This window comes from Homalodisca vitripennis, chromosome 5 (genome assembly GCF_021130785.1).
Source record: "Homalodisca vitripennis isolate AUS2020 chromosome 5, UT_GWSS_2.1, whole genome shotgun sequence".
Lineage (NCBI taxonomy): Eukaryota > Metazoa > Arthropoda > Insecta > Hemiptera > Cicadellidae > Homalodisca > Homalodisca vitripennis.
In genome coordinates, this window is record NC_060211.1 from 22,921,949 (window position 1) to 22,945,219 (window position 23,271).

Genomic DNA, 23,271 nt, shown 5'->3' on the forward strand with positions numbered 1-23,271 from the left:
TTTTAGCTAAAACTCCTTTATTTGTTATAGACTGTTCTAAACAATTAGAAACACTAAAGACTGGATCACTTGATATACGTCTAGAAATTCAAACTTCTGCTGAAGTACCTGCTAATACAGCTGCATATTGTTTGATAATTCATGATGCTTTGGTTCAATATTTACCATTGTCTGGAATTGTAAAGAAAATTATGTAATTCAAAAATCAAATATAATAAACAAAATGTTATTTAAAATGTTTTGTCTCTTTACTTTCCTTGGTACTCTTAAATTAGAATAGGAAAAAAAATAACAACACATAATTATTAGTATACAATCAGTTTTATTTACAATATTTACATAACAACAGGTGAATGTATATTGTTAACATCATTTTAGTTGGTAATGTCCATAAGCCATTGTATTGATACCATCTTCACAAACACTCCTTTTGTCATCATCATAATTTAATGCCAATTTGTTTACTGATAATGTTTTGATATTATGTTTTTTTGATTGAAATAATGTTACATCACATCTTAAATTGACTTTATTATTCAAACAGTTCAGGAAATCATTAAAGTGAATTTTTTTATCTACAACTGATTTTGTTATACCTTTGGCTTTTTTTCAATCTATGACCCTGACTTGTTGTAAGATATTCATTATTCATAGTTGTATATGTGTACAATTTAGGTTTCAAACCTATAAATTCTAAAATAGGAATACTTACACATTCATCTTTGAATTTTCCTAGAGTTTTCTTGTTTGTCTCGTCATAACATTTATGATCTTTAGGGTAGTCGGACAAATCAAGAAAGCACTTTAAGTTTGGGTTGAGGAAATCCTCATACACATCAGGAGTGAATATTTCATAAAAAAAGGAATCTGTATCTAAATAAAGTACGTTAACAATCTTATTGGAATAAAAAGGTTTAACTACATTATAGTGAAAATCATACATATGCAATTTAGATAATTCAAGAACAGTAAAACCTATATAGATTGGTTTATTAAAATACAATTTATCCTTTACCATTTCAATGGCTGAAATATTCTCACCATAGACAATTCTGTTCTTGAACCCAGGTTTAGAAACAAGTTTTTCTACTTTTCTGGAATCAGTTACCAGTTCAAGATTAGTACGTTTTCTTATATTTTCAATTGTTTTTCCAAACATAGCATTGTTAAGAAGCTTATAAAATTCTTTCTCAAAGCTATTGTTTGCTTCTTTTCGTTTTTTAGTATTGAAATCTATATAAGGTTTCAACCAAGTGCTTTGATTAAATTTCAATACTCTACGGATTTTCTTTAGTTTTAATCCATGATTCAAAGCTTGCTTTAAAACTAAATAGTGACAAACGTATTTCTTTTTGTGTTGTAAAGTAGTTAGGAGTTTGATTTGCTTTGATCCTGGAGGACATTTGTTTTCTGACAAGAACGGTAAGTCATTGTGTTTGTCATGTAAACGATGTGGATATTTTACATCACACTCAATTATGTAACCAACATCCCCATTATCAGGTACAGACAAAACATCAAATGTCTTAATTTGTTTTTTGGTTAACCATTTAAAAGAATCTTTTGGTATAGGTTTTGACATTGCGTATCCATATAAGTTGTTTGCATCTATATATATTAAAAATGAACTGTCTTTTCCAGGATCAAAGGCGTTACCCATGTAACTATTATTAGATTTTGCATGGCGTTTTACACACTGTGTAATACCACCTCTTATACCTTTCTCAATGAAAAGATATTGATTATAGTCTTCAATAAGTTCAAGTTTTACGTTTGTAAATTTTAACATAGCATCAAAAGTAAGACTAGGTAAGGTTAAGTAATGAGCAGGATCCAAATCGTAGTTTGATTGACATACTAATCTAAAGTTTTGAAATACATCACACAAAAGTAATACATCAGTTTTAAGGTAAAGATCACTATATTCACCTAGTGTTTTACATTGAAAACTATTCCAAACCTTTTTAGCATGTTCATAATCTGATTCACTGATGTCATTTAGAGTCATAGTGTTATAGAAACATTCCTTGCTTGGCAACTGAGTTAAATCAAGTTTTTCCCAAGCATCTGTAAACTCATATGGATAAACACCCTTTCTAGTAACTAATGACAAGTCTTCGTTGTTAAAAAACATCTTTGTATGATTAAATTGGTCTAAGCTTAAATTTTGTACAAGCGAACTTAAACTACTTCCCATAAATCTAAAGCTATCAACAAATCTTAATTTAATTCCACTTTCTGTATGCTTAACAAATGAAATGTATTTTTCTTTGCTATTCGGAATTACTTCAACTTTTCTTTCATCACAACCTAGATTTTTTATTATAAAATGACTATCGTAATTTGAACTTCCGTGAATTACTACAGGAAGAAACTTTTGATTTTGTCGCTTTAAGTTACAAGCATAACACAAAACTGATCTAAAACGTCCTGACAAATGACAGTGATCTTTACAAGGTTGGTTAAAAGTTTCAGTAAACTCCGAATTGCAGCATTCACAATGAGTGGTTGACTTAACTCTTTCTTTTTCTTCCTGAGTAAGAGGTAGCATTGATTTGTTTACATCTAATAAATCACCAATTAGGTTTGCCATGCTTACTATATATTCTACAAATTTTGCCGAGGCATTAGGTCCTCTATACAAATATGGTTCATTCGGTAAGCTATTTAATATTTCATCAGGTAGACTGTCTTTATCGTAAGCAAAATACACACAAAAGCTCATTGGCTCGTGAATAGATTTTACAGTTACATGTTGAGACAACTTTTCTTCAGCTAAAGGCTTTTTTAGAATAGATTCAAAATCGCAATAAGCTACAATAGGTACTGGGTATTTGTAATGAAAATTAGAAAAAGATAAAAACAACGGTTCGTCCGAATCATCACTGTCAACAGGCATAATAACTTTAATAGGTTTATGTGAAATACAATCTTTTATATGATTCTTTAACTGTGTTTTAGAATTAGATCCCTGAAAGTGTTTAAAACATCTCTTACAGAAAGAAGCTTGTGTTTCATGACTAGTTATCTGAGACCTAACTAATCTAGAAAAATTAGTTATATAACAGTAATGACTTATACCTATATTGTTTGTGAAGAGAAGCAGATCGAAATGTTCCTTAAGCTCCTTGTCACATACCTTCAATGGATAAACATCCTCACTTTCGTTGAAACTATAAACATTAACACTTACATTGGGATTATTCTTTTCAAATTTTTTTACTTGATTAAGTGGTGTGGGAAAACTTATTCCTTCAAAATTGAATTTATTCTGTAAGTTGAGATATCGGTTATTTACACGTTCTCGGTGAGAACCTTTTACATATCGAGAAATGATGGCCCACTTAAAACACTGATTATCATGTAAATTTTTTGGATTTATTACTGCTTTTTTATTTTCAATGATTTGAGGTAGTGGAATATACGTACTACCTCTGAGAGGTCTGTACCTACTAAATCTTACGAGAATACCATCTATTTTATACAGTGTCCAACCACTTCCTTTGTCAAGATACTCGCTTTCTTCTTGAGAAATCTTTCTGTACATTCTTTTAACTATTGAATCAATTGAAGAGTCATACAAAATCTTTTTATTCTTAGTCTTAAAGGCTCTTGCCTGAGTTTCTTCACTAAGTGGTTTAATATACGTACATTCAAACACAAGATTAAATTTCACTGCACCATTAACACTTAACTGTTGATTTACCAATTCTATAAGTTTTACTTTATGTGATTCTAAAAACAAAGCAATGTCTTTTACCTCATCGCATCCGTTTTTGAGGTAATAAGTTTTCAAAATTCCTCTAAAAGCACTCTTAAGTTCTACAAAAACGTTACCACTGTGACAAGCTTCAAGACGTTGCTTTTTTCTGCTACTTTCACGGTGAAAATCAATTTCTATTGACTCATCTCTTGAAGTGCTTGACAAAGGTCTTTTAGACATTTTTGTGATGAGGATATAAGCAGGCTAGGTTACTGAAGGTCACGAACAAATAAATCTGAAAGTGAGGAATATTTATTAAAAAAAAAAGAAAATCAATACATAAAGTTACAACTTCGAACTTAATCTGCTTCTCTAAAACAAACTAAAATTCTTATTCTATGACAAAAGGAGTGTTTTTGAATAGAACTAACTAAAATTGTGGTAAGTCATACAACCTCGAACTAAAATTCTTATTCTAAATTATACTACATTATTTCTAAACCCAAATACACATGTCTAGTTTTCTGGAATCAGTTACCAAATCTCAGCTATAATCTACTTTTATTTCCTTTTTCCTAAATGTTGTGGTTTTTAAACCGTTTTTTTTAATGTTGCTTATTGATTTTAATTTTTTACCATAAACACATAATAATTTATTTAGTGTGTCTAAAGCAGAACTATCATCTTCATTTTCGGTATTCAAAAGAAACACTCCTTTTTTCGAAACCTTCTGCCAAAAGTCCTTAGGACTCTTGCAACTTTTTAAATCTTTAGTTGATGTAATTTCTATTTTGATTAAGTGGGAGCCTTGTTCGCCAGGGGTAACAATTTTATGTCGTTTACTGTTTTTCAAGAACTGTAGTTCTTGACTAATGTATGTTGTATTACTTCTCCTATCAATTTCAAAAAGCGAACTGAAATCATCATCATCATCATCAGATTCGCTAGGTGAGTCCGATGAAGATGAGGAACTAGAAGAAGAGGATGAAGAGATTGAACTCAATCTAGATTTTTTAAGCTTTTTAACATTTTTTTCCTTCTTAGCTGTTTACGAGTTTCCTCTCTTATTAGAGATCTTTTCTTCTTCCTCTGTAGAAGGGCCTGAAAGAATCAAGTTTATGCTATGGATTACAGTATTTACAACTTCACTTGCATATTTTTTTTCCTTTTAGAGGTTTCTTACTTAATAATGGTTTTAAAATGGCTATTATTTCCTCGTATGGTCTTATTTGTGCAGCCAGTAGAGGAAGCTTTTCCTGACTTAAGTCGATTGAGTCGGTATGAACATGAGTATGAAAGACATTCATCAGTTGACTTAGATCGAATACCAAAGCCATTGCATAGAAATTGTTTTTTAATATTTCACATTTCATAAGCCCGTAGATCGTCTTCTCCCACATTTCTAAGGAACTCAAACCAATTGCATATAAATTTTGAATTAATATTACCAAACTGATGAATTCACCTCCAATTTTAGATGTAGATTTCTTTGTATTCTGGTCTACGGCTTCGGAAATCTGCGATTCGTTATCGGATTCCATCATTGGTTGCTCAACGATTTGCTCCATTTTTCTATATTAAAAAGAAAAATAGAATTAGTTCATCTGTTAAACTTTTAAAAATGTTGATTAGAATAATATATTTTTATAAAGTATACATGATTTTAAAATGATTGTTACTGTAAACCGCTAGACCCAAACCCATTTGATCCCCTCACAGTCTCTCCTACGTTTGCAATCTCATATAAGTCTGGATATAATACTACTTCACAAATAAGCTGTGCTATTCTATCTCCTTTTTTAATAACAAAGTCTTTATTAGAGTGGTTAAATAGAAGAACACACACATTTCCTGTATAGTCTCTATCAACTACACCTGCTCCAACATCAATAAAATTATGAAGAGCTAACCCAGACCTAGGTGCTATTCTACCATAACAATTATCAGGTAATTTAATTGCTAAATCTGTCTTAACTAATTGTCTCTCAAATTTCGGTACTATATAATCATATGCACTTCTTAATTAAGTCAAAGCCTGCAGCTGAAGCTGAACTCCGTTGTGGAGGAAATGCATTTTCAGTTAGACGTTGGAACCCTAATTTTAACTGCTCCACTGAAAAAAAATATCTAAATTAAACAACGTATTATTTCAAGTAAAGTTACGATTTTATATAATTTATACTTCATATTTCTTTCTGGATTGCACAGCAGAGAACTTAAGTACACACCGTGAGGTTTACGTTCTCAGATCCACTACACTAGGTGATACTAAACATTTTTAAAAACGTGATAGAGAGCTTGTGTTAATACTGTAAGGTTTCCATTTTCTATCACACTGTTCTAAAAAATTTAATATATGTACAGAGAGCTAACAATTTTCAAACTTTAAAAAATTAAAAGTGTAATAGAAAACTTGTGTTAACACCGCAAGGTTTCCATTTTCTATCACACTGACTATAAAGTGAAAGATTACTACTTACTTGTGAAGTGAGAAGCGGACGAGTAGAAGTCGAAAATTGAACTTGATCAACTCTCTGAGGAGGAGAACGCTATATACCCATCCAGAACTGACGTTTGAGGTTAAAGGCGAACACGTGTTGATAGAAAGTTGCAGTTTCAATCATTCTAAAGGTTTAAGGTGGCCACGTGTCGACAAAATGTAGTAAACAAGGGTAAATAAAGGACAAATAAAAATGTGATATTATCAGGAGAGCAGAAGTTGTAAGCATGTTTCGGTGCATAATCAGTGTTAGCGGTGGATCAAACAATACCACTTCCATTAAAATTAAATTGGTTGTTAGATAAAACATTTATCAGAGGTCAGGTCAATTGATATCAAAGCTTAGTATAATGAATATTATACCAATCATATTCTGAACTGTTGAATCTTTCACACTTCTATCTTTATTGGGACGTTAACACAAATAAAATTAATACCTCAGTAAAAAGTTATATTTTATATTAAACATATATATATATATATATATATATATATATATATATATACATAAAATTGTTTTACTAGTAAATCTTCAACAATCTTTTTTCTTTCTCTGCCATTTGAAATTTTACTAATGAATTGTACCAATCACCTTCTGAACTGTTGATTATTTCTGCTCTTCTAACTTTATTAAGGCATTAACACAAAAAATTATAAAATTATTACTCTCAATTATAAGTTTATGAAAAGTTGTAACCGGTCTCAAATCTTCATCCTTAGAGCTAGCTGCTACTTGAAACTTGAGAGTCTTGTACGCAGTTGTTTGTGCCCGTTGGACGTGAAACCTGTGCTTTGTAATGTTTTGAATCACCCCACGTCCAAGTCGAAGATGAAACGAAAGAGCTCCGAATTCGTTCACCTTCAAGTCTCTCATAGAATATTTGATACCTATTTCTCAAAACTCTTAAATTGTGAGCTTTTTCTTTGTTCTTCTGACATTTTAATGTTTTTCTCCGCCAAAGTGGGCTGAAAGTAAACAATAATATCAACTTCCGTGACCTAGAGGTTAAGAATTTGCGATACGAACTGGCGCGTGCCGATAACGAAACGTAAACAATAGTAGCGACCTCGCGGGCTTATCTAATTGTTATTTAATTGAGGTCAATTGCTTTTTAATTGAGCTCAAGGTTATCTGGCGCGTGCCAAACCGGAAAAAGTCGAAGGTTATCTTTGATAAGCCTTATCTAATTGATTTTTAATTGGGGTCGGGGTTATCTAGCGCGTGTTTATCATAGGAATGCGGAAAAGGTCAGAGGTTATCACTGATAAGGACCCCCCGCAGAGAGAGATAACATTCTGTCCTAGAACCTACAATTTACTACTACTGATAGCTTTTCTATTTCTGTTGTATAAAGTTTATAATAAAACAGATCCAACATTATGGGGTCTACAGATTCTTAATGGTGTATAACATCAAAGTCACAATATTATTTATCTACTCATTTTACAAAATTGCTGTCCCATTATTTTTCTGAATATAAAAATGTAGAATAACATTTATAGAGGTAGTAAGGTACAGGGAATGTATATTTAATCATCTCTTGGAATATTTTTTTGTTTTTAATAGTTACTGGCATAAGTAAAGTCAACACACCACGCCAGACAGGGCGGGAGGCTTCGCGTTCGCTTCACAACGTACAGCATTCTGGACAATGGAGCGATTCCCTATGAACTGATGTTTTTAATTTTCAATACAGATATAGAGTTTGATCAGTTACTTCAAATACAATTGTTTTGCAATTTTTATACATTTTCTACCACTAGATAGCTTTGTCTAGAAGGATATATACACAGCAATCTACTTACGTCATAATTGACGGAAGTGAAAGATTAGGCTTCACGCTCAGACAATTAAACAACATGGTGGTGAGTTTTTAATACTTATTGATACATTTTAACAGTACAACCCTAGTTTGCATAATTAATAAAATAATGGTACCCTTTCCTAATAAATTTTTAGTACCTCATATCTAAGTACTTCTTGATAACTAATAATACTATTTAGTGTAACATACAAATGTTCCAGCGGTGTAAATTGTAGAACTGCACAGAACTGGTGGCGGGGTGATTGGTCCAATTTGTGGGGTTGCTGTGGTCGAGTGCAATCCCAGCTCTTCTCTTACTGTACACTGGTTCTGTTATACTGAAGTGGTTAAATGAGCGTTCATTGTATAGAATCTTATACAATATTACACAAACTGTACTGTTCCATAAACACGAGGTGGAATAATATAAACTACATAAATTTTACATTCAATCAATTAAGATGCTACTTTGTTCGATAAGGCTTACTTATTCTTTAAGCTATTTAATTTCCGAAGTTAATTCTTTCTATTATTTGGATTTCAGACGTTTGGTTGTTGTTTCAGAGTTACAACGTACAACGACCAAAGACCAACACCAACCACCAACCAACGACCAACACCAATTACCTACCAACGACCAACGTACTTGGTATTAATTTTACAATCTAGAAATAGGCAAAAATAATTTCGTAACTACTTTGCATGTCCAAATTGTATTAAAGTGGACCAAAGCAACTGGTGTTAGTTTTTTATAACTTTCTATAGAGTTGGCACTTCTCTAAAACAAGCCAAAAATGGTTAATTTTGATTATTGCACGTCTAGTAAGTTGACTTTGTTTTATACGATTGTACGATTGCTTTTTTACAGGTCAGCCAGAAAGGCATTAGAAAAAGAAATATACGAGGTATTCTCAATCAGACGATATTTTCGTAAGAAGATACATTACAGAGGGTAATGATGACGTCATTACAACAACGGTTCCGGTCTAGCACCGTTTCCTCCCATGGCGGTAATTATTTTACATCGAGAAATGATCTGATAGATATTTTTGTCGTCCCCTTAGGTCTTCCACATTAATCAAAGTTAATGTCTCAAGTAATTTATTATTTATATAACTATTTTACTATAAATAACTATGGATTTCAATCAGATTCTTAGAGCAATTAAACAAAACTGAATTAAATATCCTATTTAGAACAGTCGAAGTTTGAAAGTGCAGATTCTAACTTTGTTTATTCCTAGAGAGAAATTCAAATTTTTTTCATCAAACGTGATCGCATTTCACAGCTGAATGAGTCTACTTCGCTTAGAGGTAAGAACTTCCAGACGTATATTTCGGTACTTCCTCGACAAATATAATGAAATCTTCAACAATGTATCAATAATATGGTTTAACGATAAAAATTGTGTAATAGAAACTAATTATTATTTAATACATAGGTAAACTATGTGAAAAACTATTATTCTGTATGAAGTTGGCCCTAAGTATTCAATAAACCAAGTACCCATTCATCATCGTACGTTTAAACATGATACGAATTAATATTGTACCATTAAACATATTATCATTAAATATCCTATCATTAAAAACATCCTGTATTAGGATGCAGTGTAATTGAAGCATACTTAAAATAAATGTTTTGTGTTTTATTGCTGTGTTTATTGTGTAAATAAGAACTTGGCAGTGTATTTAATTAATTATCGGAGAATTTATTGACTTGCTGAAAAATAACAAAACGTTAAACTTGTGTAACATACATGAATAAAACCTGTTGTGATAGTCTTAATTACTGTACCCACTCCATTACATGTCAGTAAGGTATATGTTTTTGTATAACTTTATATAAAAAATGTCAAATCATAACTTAAAAGGCTTAGACAAACGGGGCTTTTAGATTGAATTAATTCTTATCCTGGCTAAGACCCCAAATAGATTTAAATTGATTGTTTCATAACTCTAATAAACTGCAACCATGTTGCAACAATTAACATGAAAATTAGTACCGAATCTTTAATTTAACATTTCCAGTTGTCAAACATGCCGGAAATCCGCATTTTTTTAAATTTTTGTTAAATACAATTTCGATTTCATATTTGAAATGCGTAAGATTAAATAATTTCGTTTCAACTAAATTGCCTACAAATATGAAGTATTGTGTATAAGAAACCATTGAAAATGTAAGTATAATTTACTTTAAATATTACTTATCCTAGTAAAAAACAACTGGAAATGTAAGATACAAATTTAACTGTCATTCAGTTATTTCCAAAAACGTACAAGAATAGTTTATTTTAAATCTTATTAAGTTACTACGGAGGATCTTATTAAATAAAAAGCTATTACAGCACGTATTGGCGAATCGAGGAAGAAAAAATTTAAGTGGGAAAGAAAATGGTAATATATCATGAGCAGTTTAGAGATTAGCGCCTCAATTAATTTCCCTCACAACTTTAATTAATTTTGATGTGCTTTATTTTTTAAATACATATTTATGACAAGTACACATATTTTCAGAATTTTTTATTTTATAATAATAATATTTTTAATAATTTTATAATAACTATGTGAAATATATTATAATAATATTCTAATACATCTTAACATCTATAGACCATACAACATAGTGTTTTTAACCAATTATTGACAAGTTTTAATGGTACATAGAAACAAAAATTATTTTTAATAATTTACAAGTATCTAGGAAATAATTTACTATATTTATATAAATATTATTATGTTGATCAACATGAAGTTGTAGTTTATAGGATATATTATATTTACAGAAAGTTTGATCTAATAATAAAATTATGAGTTCATTAGTAAATAAACTCATAATTTTATTATATAATGTTTATTTTATTTTAATCTAGTAAGATTATTGTAATAACTATATAAATGATGTGTGAAAATCTCTACAAAGGAATTTAATTTCAATTTTAGATGAAATGAAAATTATGACTGATAAATAAGGTTATAAGTTGTTTCATCATATTCTTGTATATTAGTACATATTTCTCGAATTGTAACAACATATTTTAGAATTAATTCAGTAGTTTCGTTAAGAATAATTTTTAGTAACAGGAACATTACACAACTGCACTGTATATGTTATTAATTTTAAAGTATTGTTGTGGTTAATATATATTTAGTATAAATTAACAAATCGGCCGATCCTAAGTTGTTTTTCATATCCATAGGAAAGGTAATCTCCTTAAATGTAATGCTTAGATCGTTTAAAAATGAGACATATTGTGAATTTGAAACTATTTTCTTTGTTAGAGGACTCACGTATGCTTGTATATCGAACTCAATTGTCAGTAGACTGTACCTCATTAGCTGTAGTATACAATTCCAATCCCTAGAGCGCTAAACGCTAATATAGTGTTCGGGAGGGTATCAATATTATTCAGATAAACCAGGCATAGCATAACAAGCATTAAATAACAATATGTCCTTGTTATAATATAATATGATAATACTTAGATATACAAATATGTACAGAGAGTGGCTGGAGAGATAAGGTGGTAAGATTATCGTATTGTACGAGGGACAAAACTACACTTTCCCCTAGAAATATTTTTAAAAAGTGTGGTCGAAAATATCCTCAACTTCAAAACATTATTATGTAATATGTTCAATTATTTCAAATTAAATATTTCCTAACAAATAATTCATTATCCTTTATTTTTTAGTAGTGTGTGCGTAACATAAGAGTATTGTATAAATAGGCCGATATAATATTAATATGTAGATTTTTTTATTAATCGGCTATAATATTTAAAAAGGAACCCCATAATTGTACAGAATATTTTACGCCATATGCCTAACCTGATAATTTGATTAAAAATTTATAAGAATCGGTTTTAATTATAGTCTGATGTGGAGTTAGAGGAAAATTTAAAATTAAATCATTCCTTCCTCATCACATGCACAGCATACCGAATCCGCCATATTGTGAGATATTGACATTATTTAAAAATTGAGACTCGAGAACTTCCCAGCAATATTTTAAGTACTACCTCTGTTGTAGGACCTAATGTGTCAAAGATTCTTTGAAAAAGTCTCGACTTCTTTCAGAAACATCTGATAATTCCCAAAGCTCTAGCATAGTACCGATTTTCTTCCAGTTATAGGTAATCGATTATAACTTTGATTACCAATAGTCTGCTACAATACTGTATTTACTTGTCATACAGCAAAATATTCCTAATTAAATGCGACAGCATTATATACAAAAGAACTAATCTTATTTTCAGTAACTTTGCTTTAAAGACAAAGTTTAATTCTGAACCACAAAACAGTGAGTGTATTATTGATTCTCTTTATTTTACTACATATAAATTCATCTGGGCTCACTACTATACTTAAGAGTGCTACAGTTATTCAACATAATTCAGGTTTTTCGCGGCAACGTACCTCGATTCTTACTGACTGAAAATTCAAATTGATCAATTTTTTTAACTAAAAAAATTACTTAGTTTTTTCTTATTAAAAATTCATATTATACAATCTGTGGTCCGGTCACCTCTTTTAAACTGTTTTCGTATGGTATCTTCTAAAGGAGAACCTCTTGTTACATTCATGCAACACAGTTATTATATTATATAAACTTGTTTTTAGGGTGATTTGTCGTCTCCGGAGCCGCGAATGTTGTCGGGACCTTTCCCTGCTGAACGTATTAGTCATCCTAATATCATCAGTTAAACAGGTTTGAGCAGATCCTTTGTTCGTTTGGACAACCTTAGTGCAAAACATTCACAGCCTTATTCATCAAGTTTGGTTTTATGTCACCGGTTAAATATTAGTTGGACGTTAAGAACTTCCGGTCTGCTCCAGAAAAAAAGGGTTAATATCCGGTGATGTTTCTTGTTGTACAATCCCCTGTGCTGAAGAGTCTTGGCTTCCACACCAGATTCCTCGATGATCACATTTTTAGATCAAACATCTAATCTATGGAATATGAGCAATCAAGAATTTCTAAGAAATGAACATACATTAGTGAATATAATTCCAATAAAGTTGCAGGTACCGTTAGTACAGTTTGTAGAAGAAGCTCATAATGATGAAATGTTTTCAAATCAATAGTAATGTTCAGTTATAGCAACACACGCGACCAGAAGTCTAATAACAATATTTTAGTCAGTGTAGAGATCAAATAATAATTTAATTAATTTCTTGGATGGGTTTGCAACATAGTTGAGATTAATTTAGTATAACTGAAGAATGAAATTAAACTTGGGTTTCCCTGAGAGCTACCAATCACGTTTTGTTGAATCTCCAAGTTTAATTTTCTTTACACTCCATTCATCAGGAGATGATTGTTTCTTTACTGGTTATTTTTTTGTTTTAAGTGTTAGATAAAAATTTGTACATGTAACGTAAATTAGCATTCCCAAGTTAAACTTCGCAAACCTTGAATAATTGGATATCAGAATACAACATAGGAGATTTATTGTGAAAAATAAGTCGTATCATTAACAGTACTTTTTCAGTGTCAGATAAAACTATTAACCATCACAAAACATATCAACATTTATATATTCTAACTGCAATACATAAGTAAATTTCACGATAAGTTTTATTAACTATTTCGTTACATTACCTTGGCAAACTCCCTCCTATTTTCCCAATATTTCTATTAATAATCATAAAAGTATGAATAAATAATGTAATATCAAGGACAAATGTAGTAAGATACGTTTCATAATAAGAAGTCCAGGCCAACCACGTGATGCAATGCTCTATATCCTATTTTTTCATTCCCTTTGTTAATATTTGATTTAAATCAAGCCATAACTTACGGATCAAAACATACAGTATTTGACCCTATAAAAGCCCCCAAAACAGTCATAAATTGTTTTTTTATAGTAATTTCTTTCAGCTCTTCACATGTTTATGTAGATTATTAAGCCTATATTTTCAGGAACGAAATATATAATTCACTCATCGGTATTAAACTGTTTTCAAATTACGGCACACATATAAACTCGGTATCTGTAACAATATACTCAGCCACTTGACAACACAAACATGGGAAATGTGATTCCTTCGTTGTTCAGCCCACTTCTCTGGCTCATGAGGATACTTTTATCTACTAACGCATCTTTTGCAGATTGGATTTTCAAGTTTTATTTGTACTTGTATGTAGGATAGTAACTAACAGATTGCTCTATTCATCTAAAGCCTATTCCTGACATAAAGTTAAATTCATTTCTTGTGTAACTAAACAGTTTCAACTGCCCAAAATAATATCCTATTCTCTTCAAAAACTAAATTTAAACCAAGAGTATTTCAGATATAATCTATATAATAAATATTTCTTATTTTGATTTATTTTTTAATCACGCATTTGTAAAATAATTATGTTGTGCTAAAAGTTGTTTCTTTGAGGTAATATTCATTCTTTCGTATAAGATAAAAAGAATAAAAAAACTTAATGCTGTTCATTTTATTGTGTATACAATAGACAAGATTTATGTACTGCACAAAATTGATATAGCTAGTATTTACTGTATTCATGTAGGTTTCAAACATCATAGGTTGAAATTTCAAGATACCTGAAAACACAAATATTAGACTATTAGTATATAAAATGTTATAAAATAAGGAATATTTTACAACATAAATTTAATGATTGTGCTTTTTTTAGGGTGCCTGACATGAATTTAAAAGATAATGCCATACTCATATAAAATATTTAGTAACACGACAAAAAATTATAAATGTATTTGCCCCCCTATGTGAACAAATACTTTTATTATGGGCATGGCACTTTTGTAAATATAAATACAAATATTGATATAGTAATGCTAGACAGAAATAATCCACAAAAGTTATTTATACAAGTGAAAATAGTAAGTAAGTGAAAATAAAAGTTTGTAAAAACATGTACGTTCAGCAAGAAAAAAAGTGTAACCGATTTTGTCTATTCTTCGTACGTTATTTATTTAATTAAAAATAGATTTTCTTAACGTTTACGTACAATTTTTACTGGCTTATTTTACATCATTATCTTAAGAAATTAATTCTTTAAAAGTTTTGTTAAAGAATTTTACGTGTTTGTTACACATTTAACAAAGTTAATCTACTTGAAACCTAAATGAAACTTGTTTTTGGACACCGAATTTTGCGTATTTCTTCAGATATCTTAAAAATTACTGCAGCTAGAGGTCTGGTACCAATTTTATTCAATTTTTCAGTTCAATTTGCATAATATAAATACAATTTTACGTCCTGGGTAACGCCCAAAATAATTTAATAGGGCTCCCTTTTAACGGTGGCACTGAAATCTGGGCGAAATCTTTCACTCTGTTTAGCTCGCTAACTAAGCGTTTCTGGACCTATGTGTATATGAAATTTTTTCGTTATTTTCACCGTAAGAACAAGTCCTGACAGTTTCTCCGTTTCTTCATGGGACACCCTGTATAAATATACTAGAATATATTTATTTATATAAATATCATAGAAATCCAGAAACGGTACGGAAAATATTACTGTACTTTTACTTAAACTCTTTTAGTGTAGAGTCCAATTCGTATAACAATAAACGGTGTGTGAAGTTAAATTGTAAGAAAAGGGCTTTCTATAAATAAAAGCTCAAACTCGAAATATGTTTTCGTATCTCAACATCTTGTACTTAATGTGTTTAATGAGATGGGTAGATGATACAGTTTTATTCACCCAAATTAGATTGAACAACAACTGCATCAAATTTGGATTAGGATTACCACAGGGGTTTACAATGTTATTCACTAATCTGTGTAATCCTTATAGGCCACAAAAAGATCTTCAATATCTTAGCTGGCATGTGTCTGTTTTCATATTATTTTCTTTTTAGTAACCTGCATATCAAACTAAACTAAATGCTCCTTCTATGTAAAAAAAGGTAGGCACATATTTTGAACGTTTTTTTATTTTGGCTTTGGCTAACTGTGGCACATTGTGACTGATATTCTTCTCAATTTTTTTTCAAACATTTTGTTGACCTGTGTGTTAGTGTAGCCTACCCATTCTCCTGTAATGTCTTATGTGCTCTCCCTTTGCTGTATTCCAATTATATTTGCATGTGTATAGAAAGTGCAATTTAATTACCTATTCAATACGCAAAACTTCTTGGCTAGATTATGATGAGTCTATCAAAATTTAGTTATACATTTATGTAGTATACGTGATTTTTGGATGTATTGCATCGTTTTCTAAGAAGTCATCAAGTCATCAGTCTTTACATTATAGCCAAATTACTCACATGTCATCATACAAACATTATGAAAAAATAAATGTTAAAATAACAACAACAAAAACTAGTATAAGTATAAAACATGTACTATATACCAACTATTTGGAGACTTTTATTGCAATTCCGACGGTACTAGTTTCCACGAAATCCGTCAAGGTTTAAGCGAGCACAACCACTTTAAAAGTACGCTTGCACAAGCCAGGAGCAACAAACAACTGATACCTCTCAACTGTGACATGTTTGGATTGACGGATTGAGTTGAAAACAAGTACCGGTGGAACTGTAATAGAATTTTTCAAATAGTTGATATTTATTAAATTTTTAAAAACTATACTGGTGTTTCTATATTGGACTTTAAAAATTTTAACAGACGCCATTCTGTTAATACTAAATAAAATAACAATATGTTTTATTTTCCTCTTAGCTATTCAAAACCTATGTGCCAAAATTTGGTTTCTTTTTAGAGATAAAAGTTTGTTTATAAAAAATAAAAAATGGCGGCTAGCGGTTAAACGAAGTTGAAATTATAAAAAAGTTATTCTTCATTTTTAGCTTAGAATTACACATACAGTCTGAAAATGCATAGACAGCCTAACCTTTTTGTTAAACCTTGCCTATTGTCAAATGAATAAAACGTCAAGAAATGGTGGAATCGTCTGGAACTAGCCCTCATCCAAAATTGATGTATATTTCTTACGTCCAAGGAACTGCTAGTAAAACAGATAGGATAATACAAATTTATAATTTCACACATTTTTTTATAATTGGATAACATTTATTTATTTATTTCAACCGCAAACGCCAATTTTATACAGAAATAACAAAAAATAATTATGAACAAGATGTATTAAAGTTTTTCTTAGGAGCTAACAGGACAGAGAGTAAATAGTAACATACAATAAGGAGGCGTGACTAGCAAACAACATAGGCAACTACTGTAACAAGACTGGAAAGTGTAAAGACTAGTAAACACTTTATAGCTATAGAACATAGAGCCCTCATCCAAAATTGATGTATATTTCTTACGTCCAAGGAACTGCTAGTAAAACAGATAGGATAATACAAATTTATAATTTCACACACACATTTTTTTATAATTGGATAACATTTATTTATTTATTTCAACCGCAAACGCCAATTTTATACAGAAATAACAAAAAATAATTATGAACAAGATGTATTAAAGTTTTCTTAGGAGCTAACAGGACAGAGAGTAAATAGTAACATACAATAAGGAGGCGTGACTAGCAAACAACATAGGCAACTACTGTAACAAGACTGGAAAGTGTAAAGACTAGTAAACACTTTATAGCTATAGAACATAGAGCCTAAGGAGAGCTATCAAAATAAGAAATAACAACAATATTAACAAAATAATATGAAGGAAAAACAGTAAATAAACTATATAAAAAGGACTAACATCAGTAAAGAAGATAATTAAGATAACTGTAGGATAAACTAGAGTGGGATTGAGTCAACTGTGTATAGGGCTGCAGTTTTTTATAATAACTAAGATATATATATATATATATATATATATATATATATATATATATATATATATCTTAGTTATTATAAAAACTGCAGCCCTATACACAGTTGACTCAATCCCACTCTAGTTTATCCTACAGTTATCTTAGATTCTTTACTGATGTTAGTCCTTTTTGTATAGTTTATTTACTGTTTTTCCTTCATATTATTTTGTTAATATTGTTGTTATTTCTTATTTTGATAGCTCTCCTTAGGCTCTATATATATATTATATATATATATATATATATATATATATATATATATATATATATATATATATATACTAACAACAATAAAAATATCAGGTAACAATAACAAGAATAGAGGTTTGGTGAACAGTGAATAGGGCTATCATTTCAATTTATATAACTAACAGAAAGGCTATAAATACTATAACAAATAAATATACAATAAACAACAACGAAAATAACAAAAAACAGAAACTGTAGAGGAGGCACTGGCACTATAATGAGAGGAGTCGACGGCCCCAGCATTAAGTAACATCACACAGAGCTCTCACTTTCCTTCTGAACGATGGTACAGACTCGTGGAAGAAATCCAGATGAGTTGAAGCCACCCCACCAGCAATTTGCACCTGCAGAATTGTGAATTTTGTGCAAGTACTGTTGTTTCATAGAATTCTATTACATATTCTGTTTTTCTGTTGTTTTATGTCCCTAATAATATGATCACAAACCCATTTAGGTAACAAATGTTGTGTCCCTAATGTATAATTTGAATCACAATTATATGGTTCATTCATTTAGACTCTAGGCATACACAGATGAAACAGACCGTTCACTTATAATATAGCCGGCTTTACCGGTGTGTGTGAAATTATAAATTTGTATTATCCTATCTGTTTTACTAGCAGTTCCTTGGACGTAAGAAATATACATCAATTTTGGATGAGGGCTAGTTCCAGACGATTCCACCATTTCTTGACGTTTTATTTATTTGACAATAGGCAAGGTTTAACAAAAAGGTTAGGCTGTCTATGCATTTTCAGACTGTATGTGTAATTCTAAGCTAAAAATGAAGAATAACTTTTTTATAATTTCAACTTCGTTTAACCGCTAGCCGCCATTTTTATTTTTTATAAACAAACTTTTATCTCTAAAAGAAACCAAATTTTGGCACATAGGTTTGAATAGCTAAGAGGAAAATAAAACATATTGTTATTTTATTTAGTATTAACAGAATGGCGTCTGTTAAAATTTTTAAAGTCCAATATAGAAACACCAGTATAGTATTTAAAAATTTAATAGATATCAACTATTTGAAAAATTCTATTACAGTTCCACCGGTACTTGTTTTCAACTCAATCCGTCAATCCAAACATGTCACAGTTGAGAGGTATCAGTTGTTTGTTGCTCCTGGCTTGTGCAAGCGTACTTTTAAAGTGGTTGTGCTCGCTTAAACCTTGACGGATTTCGTGGAAACTAGTACCGTCGGAATTGCAATAAAAGTCTCCAAATAGTTGGTATATATACATGTTTTATACTTATACTAGTTTTTGTTGTTGTTATTTTAACATTTATTTTTTCATAATGTTTGTATGATGACATGTGAGTAATTTGGCTATAATGTAAAGACTGATGACTTGATGACTTCTTAGAAAACGATGCAATACATCCAAAAATCACGTATACTACATAAATGTATAACTAAATTTGATAGACTCATCATAATCTAGCCAAGAAGTTTTGCGTATTGAATAGGTAATTAAATTGCACTTTCTATACACATGCAAATATAATTGGAATACAGCAAAGGGAGAGCACATAAGACATTACAGGAGAATGGGTAGGCTACACTAACACACACAGGTCAACAAAATGTTTGAAAAAAAATTGAGAAGAATATCAGTCACAATGTGCCACAGTTAGCCAAAGCCAAAATAAAAAAACGTTCAAAATATGTGCCTACCTTTTTTTACATAGAAGGAGCATTTAGTTTAGTTTGATATGCAGGTTACTAAAAAGAAAATAATATGAAAACAGACACATGCCAGCTAAGATATTTGAAGATCTTTTTGTGGCCTATAAGGATTACACAGATTAGTGAATAACATTGTAAACCCCTGTGGTAATCCTAATCCAAATTTGATGCAGTTGTTGTTCAATCTAATTTGGGTGAATAAAACTGTATCATCTACCCATCTCATTAAACACATTAAGTACAAGATGTTGAGATACGAAAACATATTTTCGAGTTTGAGCTTTTATTTATAGAAAGCCCTTTTCTTACAATTTAACTTCACACACCGTTTATTGTTATACGAATTGGACTCTACACTAAAAGAGTTTAAGTAAAAGTACAGTAATATTTTCCGTACCGTTTCTGGATTTCTATGATATTTATATAAAATAAATATATTCTAGTATATTTATACAGGGTGTCCCATGAAGAAACGGAGAAAACTGTCAGGACTTGTTCTTACGGTGAAAATAACGAAAAAATTTCATATACACATAGGTCCAGAAACGCTTAGTTAGCGAGCTAAACAGAGTGAAAGATTTCGCCCAGATTTCAGTGCCACCGTTAAAGGGAGCCCTATTAAAATTATTTTGGGCGTTACCCAGGACGTAAAATTGTATTTATATTATGCAAATTGAACTGAAAAATTGAATAAAATTGGTACCAGACCTCTAGCTGCAGTAATTTTTAAGATATCTGAAGAAATACGCAAAATTCGGTGTCCAAAAACAAGTTTCATTTAGGTTTCAAGTAGATTAACTTTGTTAAATGTGTAACAAACACGTAAAATTCTTTAACAAAACTTTTAAAGAATTAATTTCTTAAGATAATGATGTAAAATAAGCCAGTAAAAATTGTACGTAAAACGTTAAGAAAATCTATTTTTAATTAAATAAATAACGTACGAAGAATAGACAAAATCGGTTTACACTTTTTTTTCTTGCTGAACGTACATGTTTTTACAAACTTTTATTTTCACTTACTTACTATTTTCACTTGTATAAATAACTTTTGTGGATTATTTCTGTCTAGCATTACTATATCAATATTTGTATTTATATTTACAAAAGTGCCATGCCCATAATAAAAGTATTTGTTCACATAGGGGGGCAAATACATTTATAATTTTTTGTCGTGTTACTAAATATTTTATATGAGTATGGCATTATCTTTTAAATTCATGTCAGGCACCTCTAAAAAAAAGCACAATCATTAAATTTATGTTGTAAAATATTCCTTATTTTATAACATTTTATATACTAATAGTCTAATATTTGTGTTTTCAGGTATCTTGAAATTTCAACCTATGATGTTTGAAACCTACATGAATACAGTAAATACTAGCTATATCAATTTTGTGCAGTACATAAATCTTGTCTATTGTATACACAATAAAATGAACAGCATTAAGTTTTTTTATTCTTTTTATCTTATACGAAAGAATGAATATTACCTCAAAGAAACAACTTTTAGCACAACATAATTATTTTACAAATGCGTGATTAAAAAATAAATCAAAATAAGAAATATTTATTATATAGATTATATCTGAAATACTCTTGGTTTAAATTTAGTTTTTGAAGAGAATAGGATATTATTTTGGGCAGTTGAAACTGTTTAGTTACACAAGAAATGAATTTAACTTTATGTCAGGAATAGGCTTTAGATGAATAGAGCAATCTGTTAGTTACTAGCTACTTGAAAATCCAATCTGCAAAAGATGCGTTAGTAGATAAAAGTATCCTCATGAGCCAGAGAAGTGGGCTGAACAACGAAGGAATCACATTTCCCATGTTTGTGTTGTCAAGTGGCTGAGTATATTGTTACAGATACCGAGTTTATATGTGTGCCGTAATTTGAAAACAGTTTAATACCGATGAGTGAATTATATATTTCGTTCCTGAAAATATAGGCTTAATAATCTACATAAACATGTGAAGAGCTGAAAGAAATTACTATAAAAAAACAATTTATGACTGTTTTGGGGGCTTTTATAGGGTCAAATACTGTATGTTTTGATCCGTAAGTTATGGCTTGATTTAAATCAAATATTAACAAAGGGAATGAAAAAATAGGATATAGAGCATTGCATCACGTGGTTGGCCTGGACTTCTTTTGTGTAAACACATAACTTAGTTTTTCGTGAAATCTATGTTGATATAAAAGATTTAGGATAGTATAAAAACTCGTAAAAAGTAAATTTTCGGTTTTAATTTATATTTATATTCGAAATTTTATATTTATAACGTGTAAAGGTAAAACGTTAAGATAAAAAATTGTATTACGTTATATTAGATGAAATCACATGATTTCTTTTACTTGTACTATTCTAAATGAGATACCTAAATATCAGTAAGTGATGTACACTAAAACTGGGCTAGGACAAAGTTATGGTAGGATAGATTCACAGATACCAGTTTGCTCAGTTTCAATAAACATTGGATTTTTGACACAGTACCTAGATAGATTCACATATTTCAGTCTAAAAATGTTTCAGTTGCCTATTAATTAGGGCCTTTCTTTGATATTTCTAACTTCGGTTTCATTTCTGTTATTACTTTTCCTTTAAAACTCATATTTTTTTTCTTGTTCTCCGAAAACTTGATAAAACTATATGCACACTAGTAATAGCATGTCATGACTATTGGTTTCTTCCGTTGACTCGGCTACTCTTCCTTCTTGTCTTTTTCTAGCACTTCCAGGACCTCTTACTTCCAAAACACTCACTCTTTTAAACTGCAAAAAATATCATACATAATTGCTTCAAAAGAAACCTCACTCAATTTCCCTAGGATTACTTTTATTCACGGTAGCAGAACATGGCGGTCAATGCGGTGATTTTCCAAGTGCTTTAAACTATAAATGAGTACTTTTATTCACAGAAGAGTGGTTTAAAAACTAGTTTCACTCAGTAATCAATTCAAAAAATTATTTTATAAACGTGCTAATTTTCCTGTAATGTTTTATAAGTTTGAAGTGCCTGCTTTAGTTGGTTTTAATAATTTAATTTAAACATGTGCGGTTTATTAAGAAGTTACAGAAATTTACGCAGAACTTTCTTACAAAGTGATGGAATCACCAAATACAACTTAAGCAAGTACTGCAAATGTCTCACACATTATTACATATAGGATTGAAATGAAAAAAATACAAATTAATAGAGGTGACAAAACAGTAGTAGAAAGAAGGGAAGAAAATCAAGAGCTCTGGGTGAAAGCTATGGAAATGCAGCTCAAAGTCTAAATACCGGATTTTTATGAAATACAAAATGCCTGTTTAAACCTCTTTATACAGAGTTTACGTCACTTTAAAGACGATATCATCTGATTTTAATATAGTCAATGTTTATTTCAAAAATTAATGTTTGGAAACAGCACATTTCTCCCTTAATGAATAATTAAGGGTACTGCAAGCAAAAAAAATTCATAAGGTACAAAAGGTATTGATAATAATAATAGTTTTGTAATTTGATAACATTTTAGAAGAGATAAAAGAATCCAAAAAGAATGAGA

At 30.2% G+C, this 23,271-nt stretch overlaps 1 protein-coding gene across 1 annotated transcript; it reads right to left on the bottom strand.

Annotated features, from left to right (window-relative positions):
• Nucleotides 1–302: 302 nt before the first annotated feature.
• On the bottom strand, nt 303–5,237 carry LOC124361838. Its single transcript, XM_046815839.1, has 2 exons — nt 5,169–5,237; nt 303–3,998 (listed from the first exon to the last, which is right to left on the bottom strand). Exon 2 carries the CDS (start codon nt 3,941–3,943, stop codon nt 572–574), a length of 3,372 nt encoding a protein of 1,123 aa, XP_046671795.1. The 5' UTR covers nt 3,944–3,998; nt 5,169–5,237; the 3' UTR covers nt 303–571.
• Between the last annotated feature and the right edge of the window lie 18,034 nt (nt 5,238–23,271).

What these genes read in the sequence shown, in the direction of transcription:
- LOC124361838 (XM_046815839.1), bottom strand. Translation starts at nt 3,943, where the DNA reads ATGTCTAAAAGACCTTTGTCAAGCACTTCAAGAGATGAGTCAATAGAA.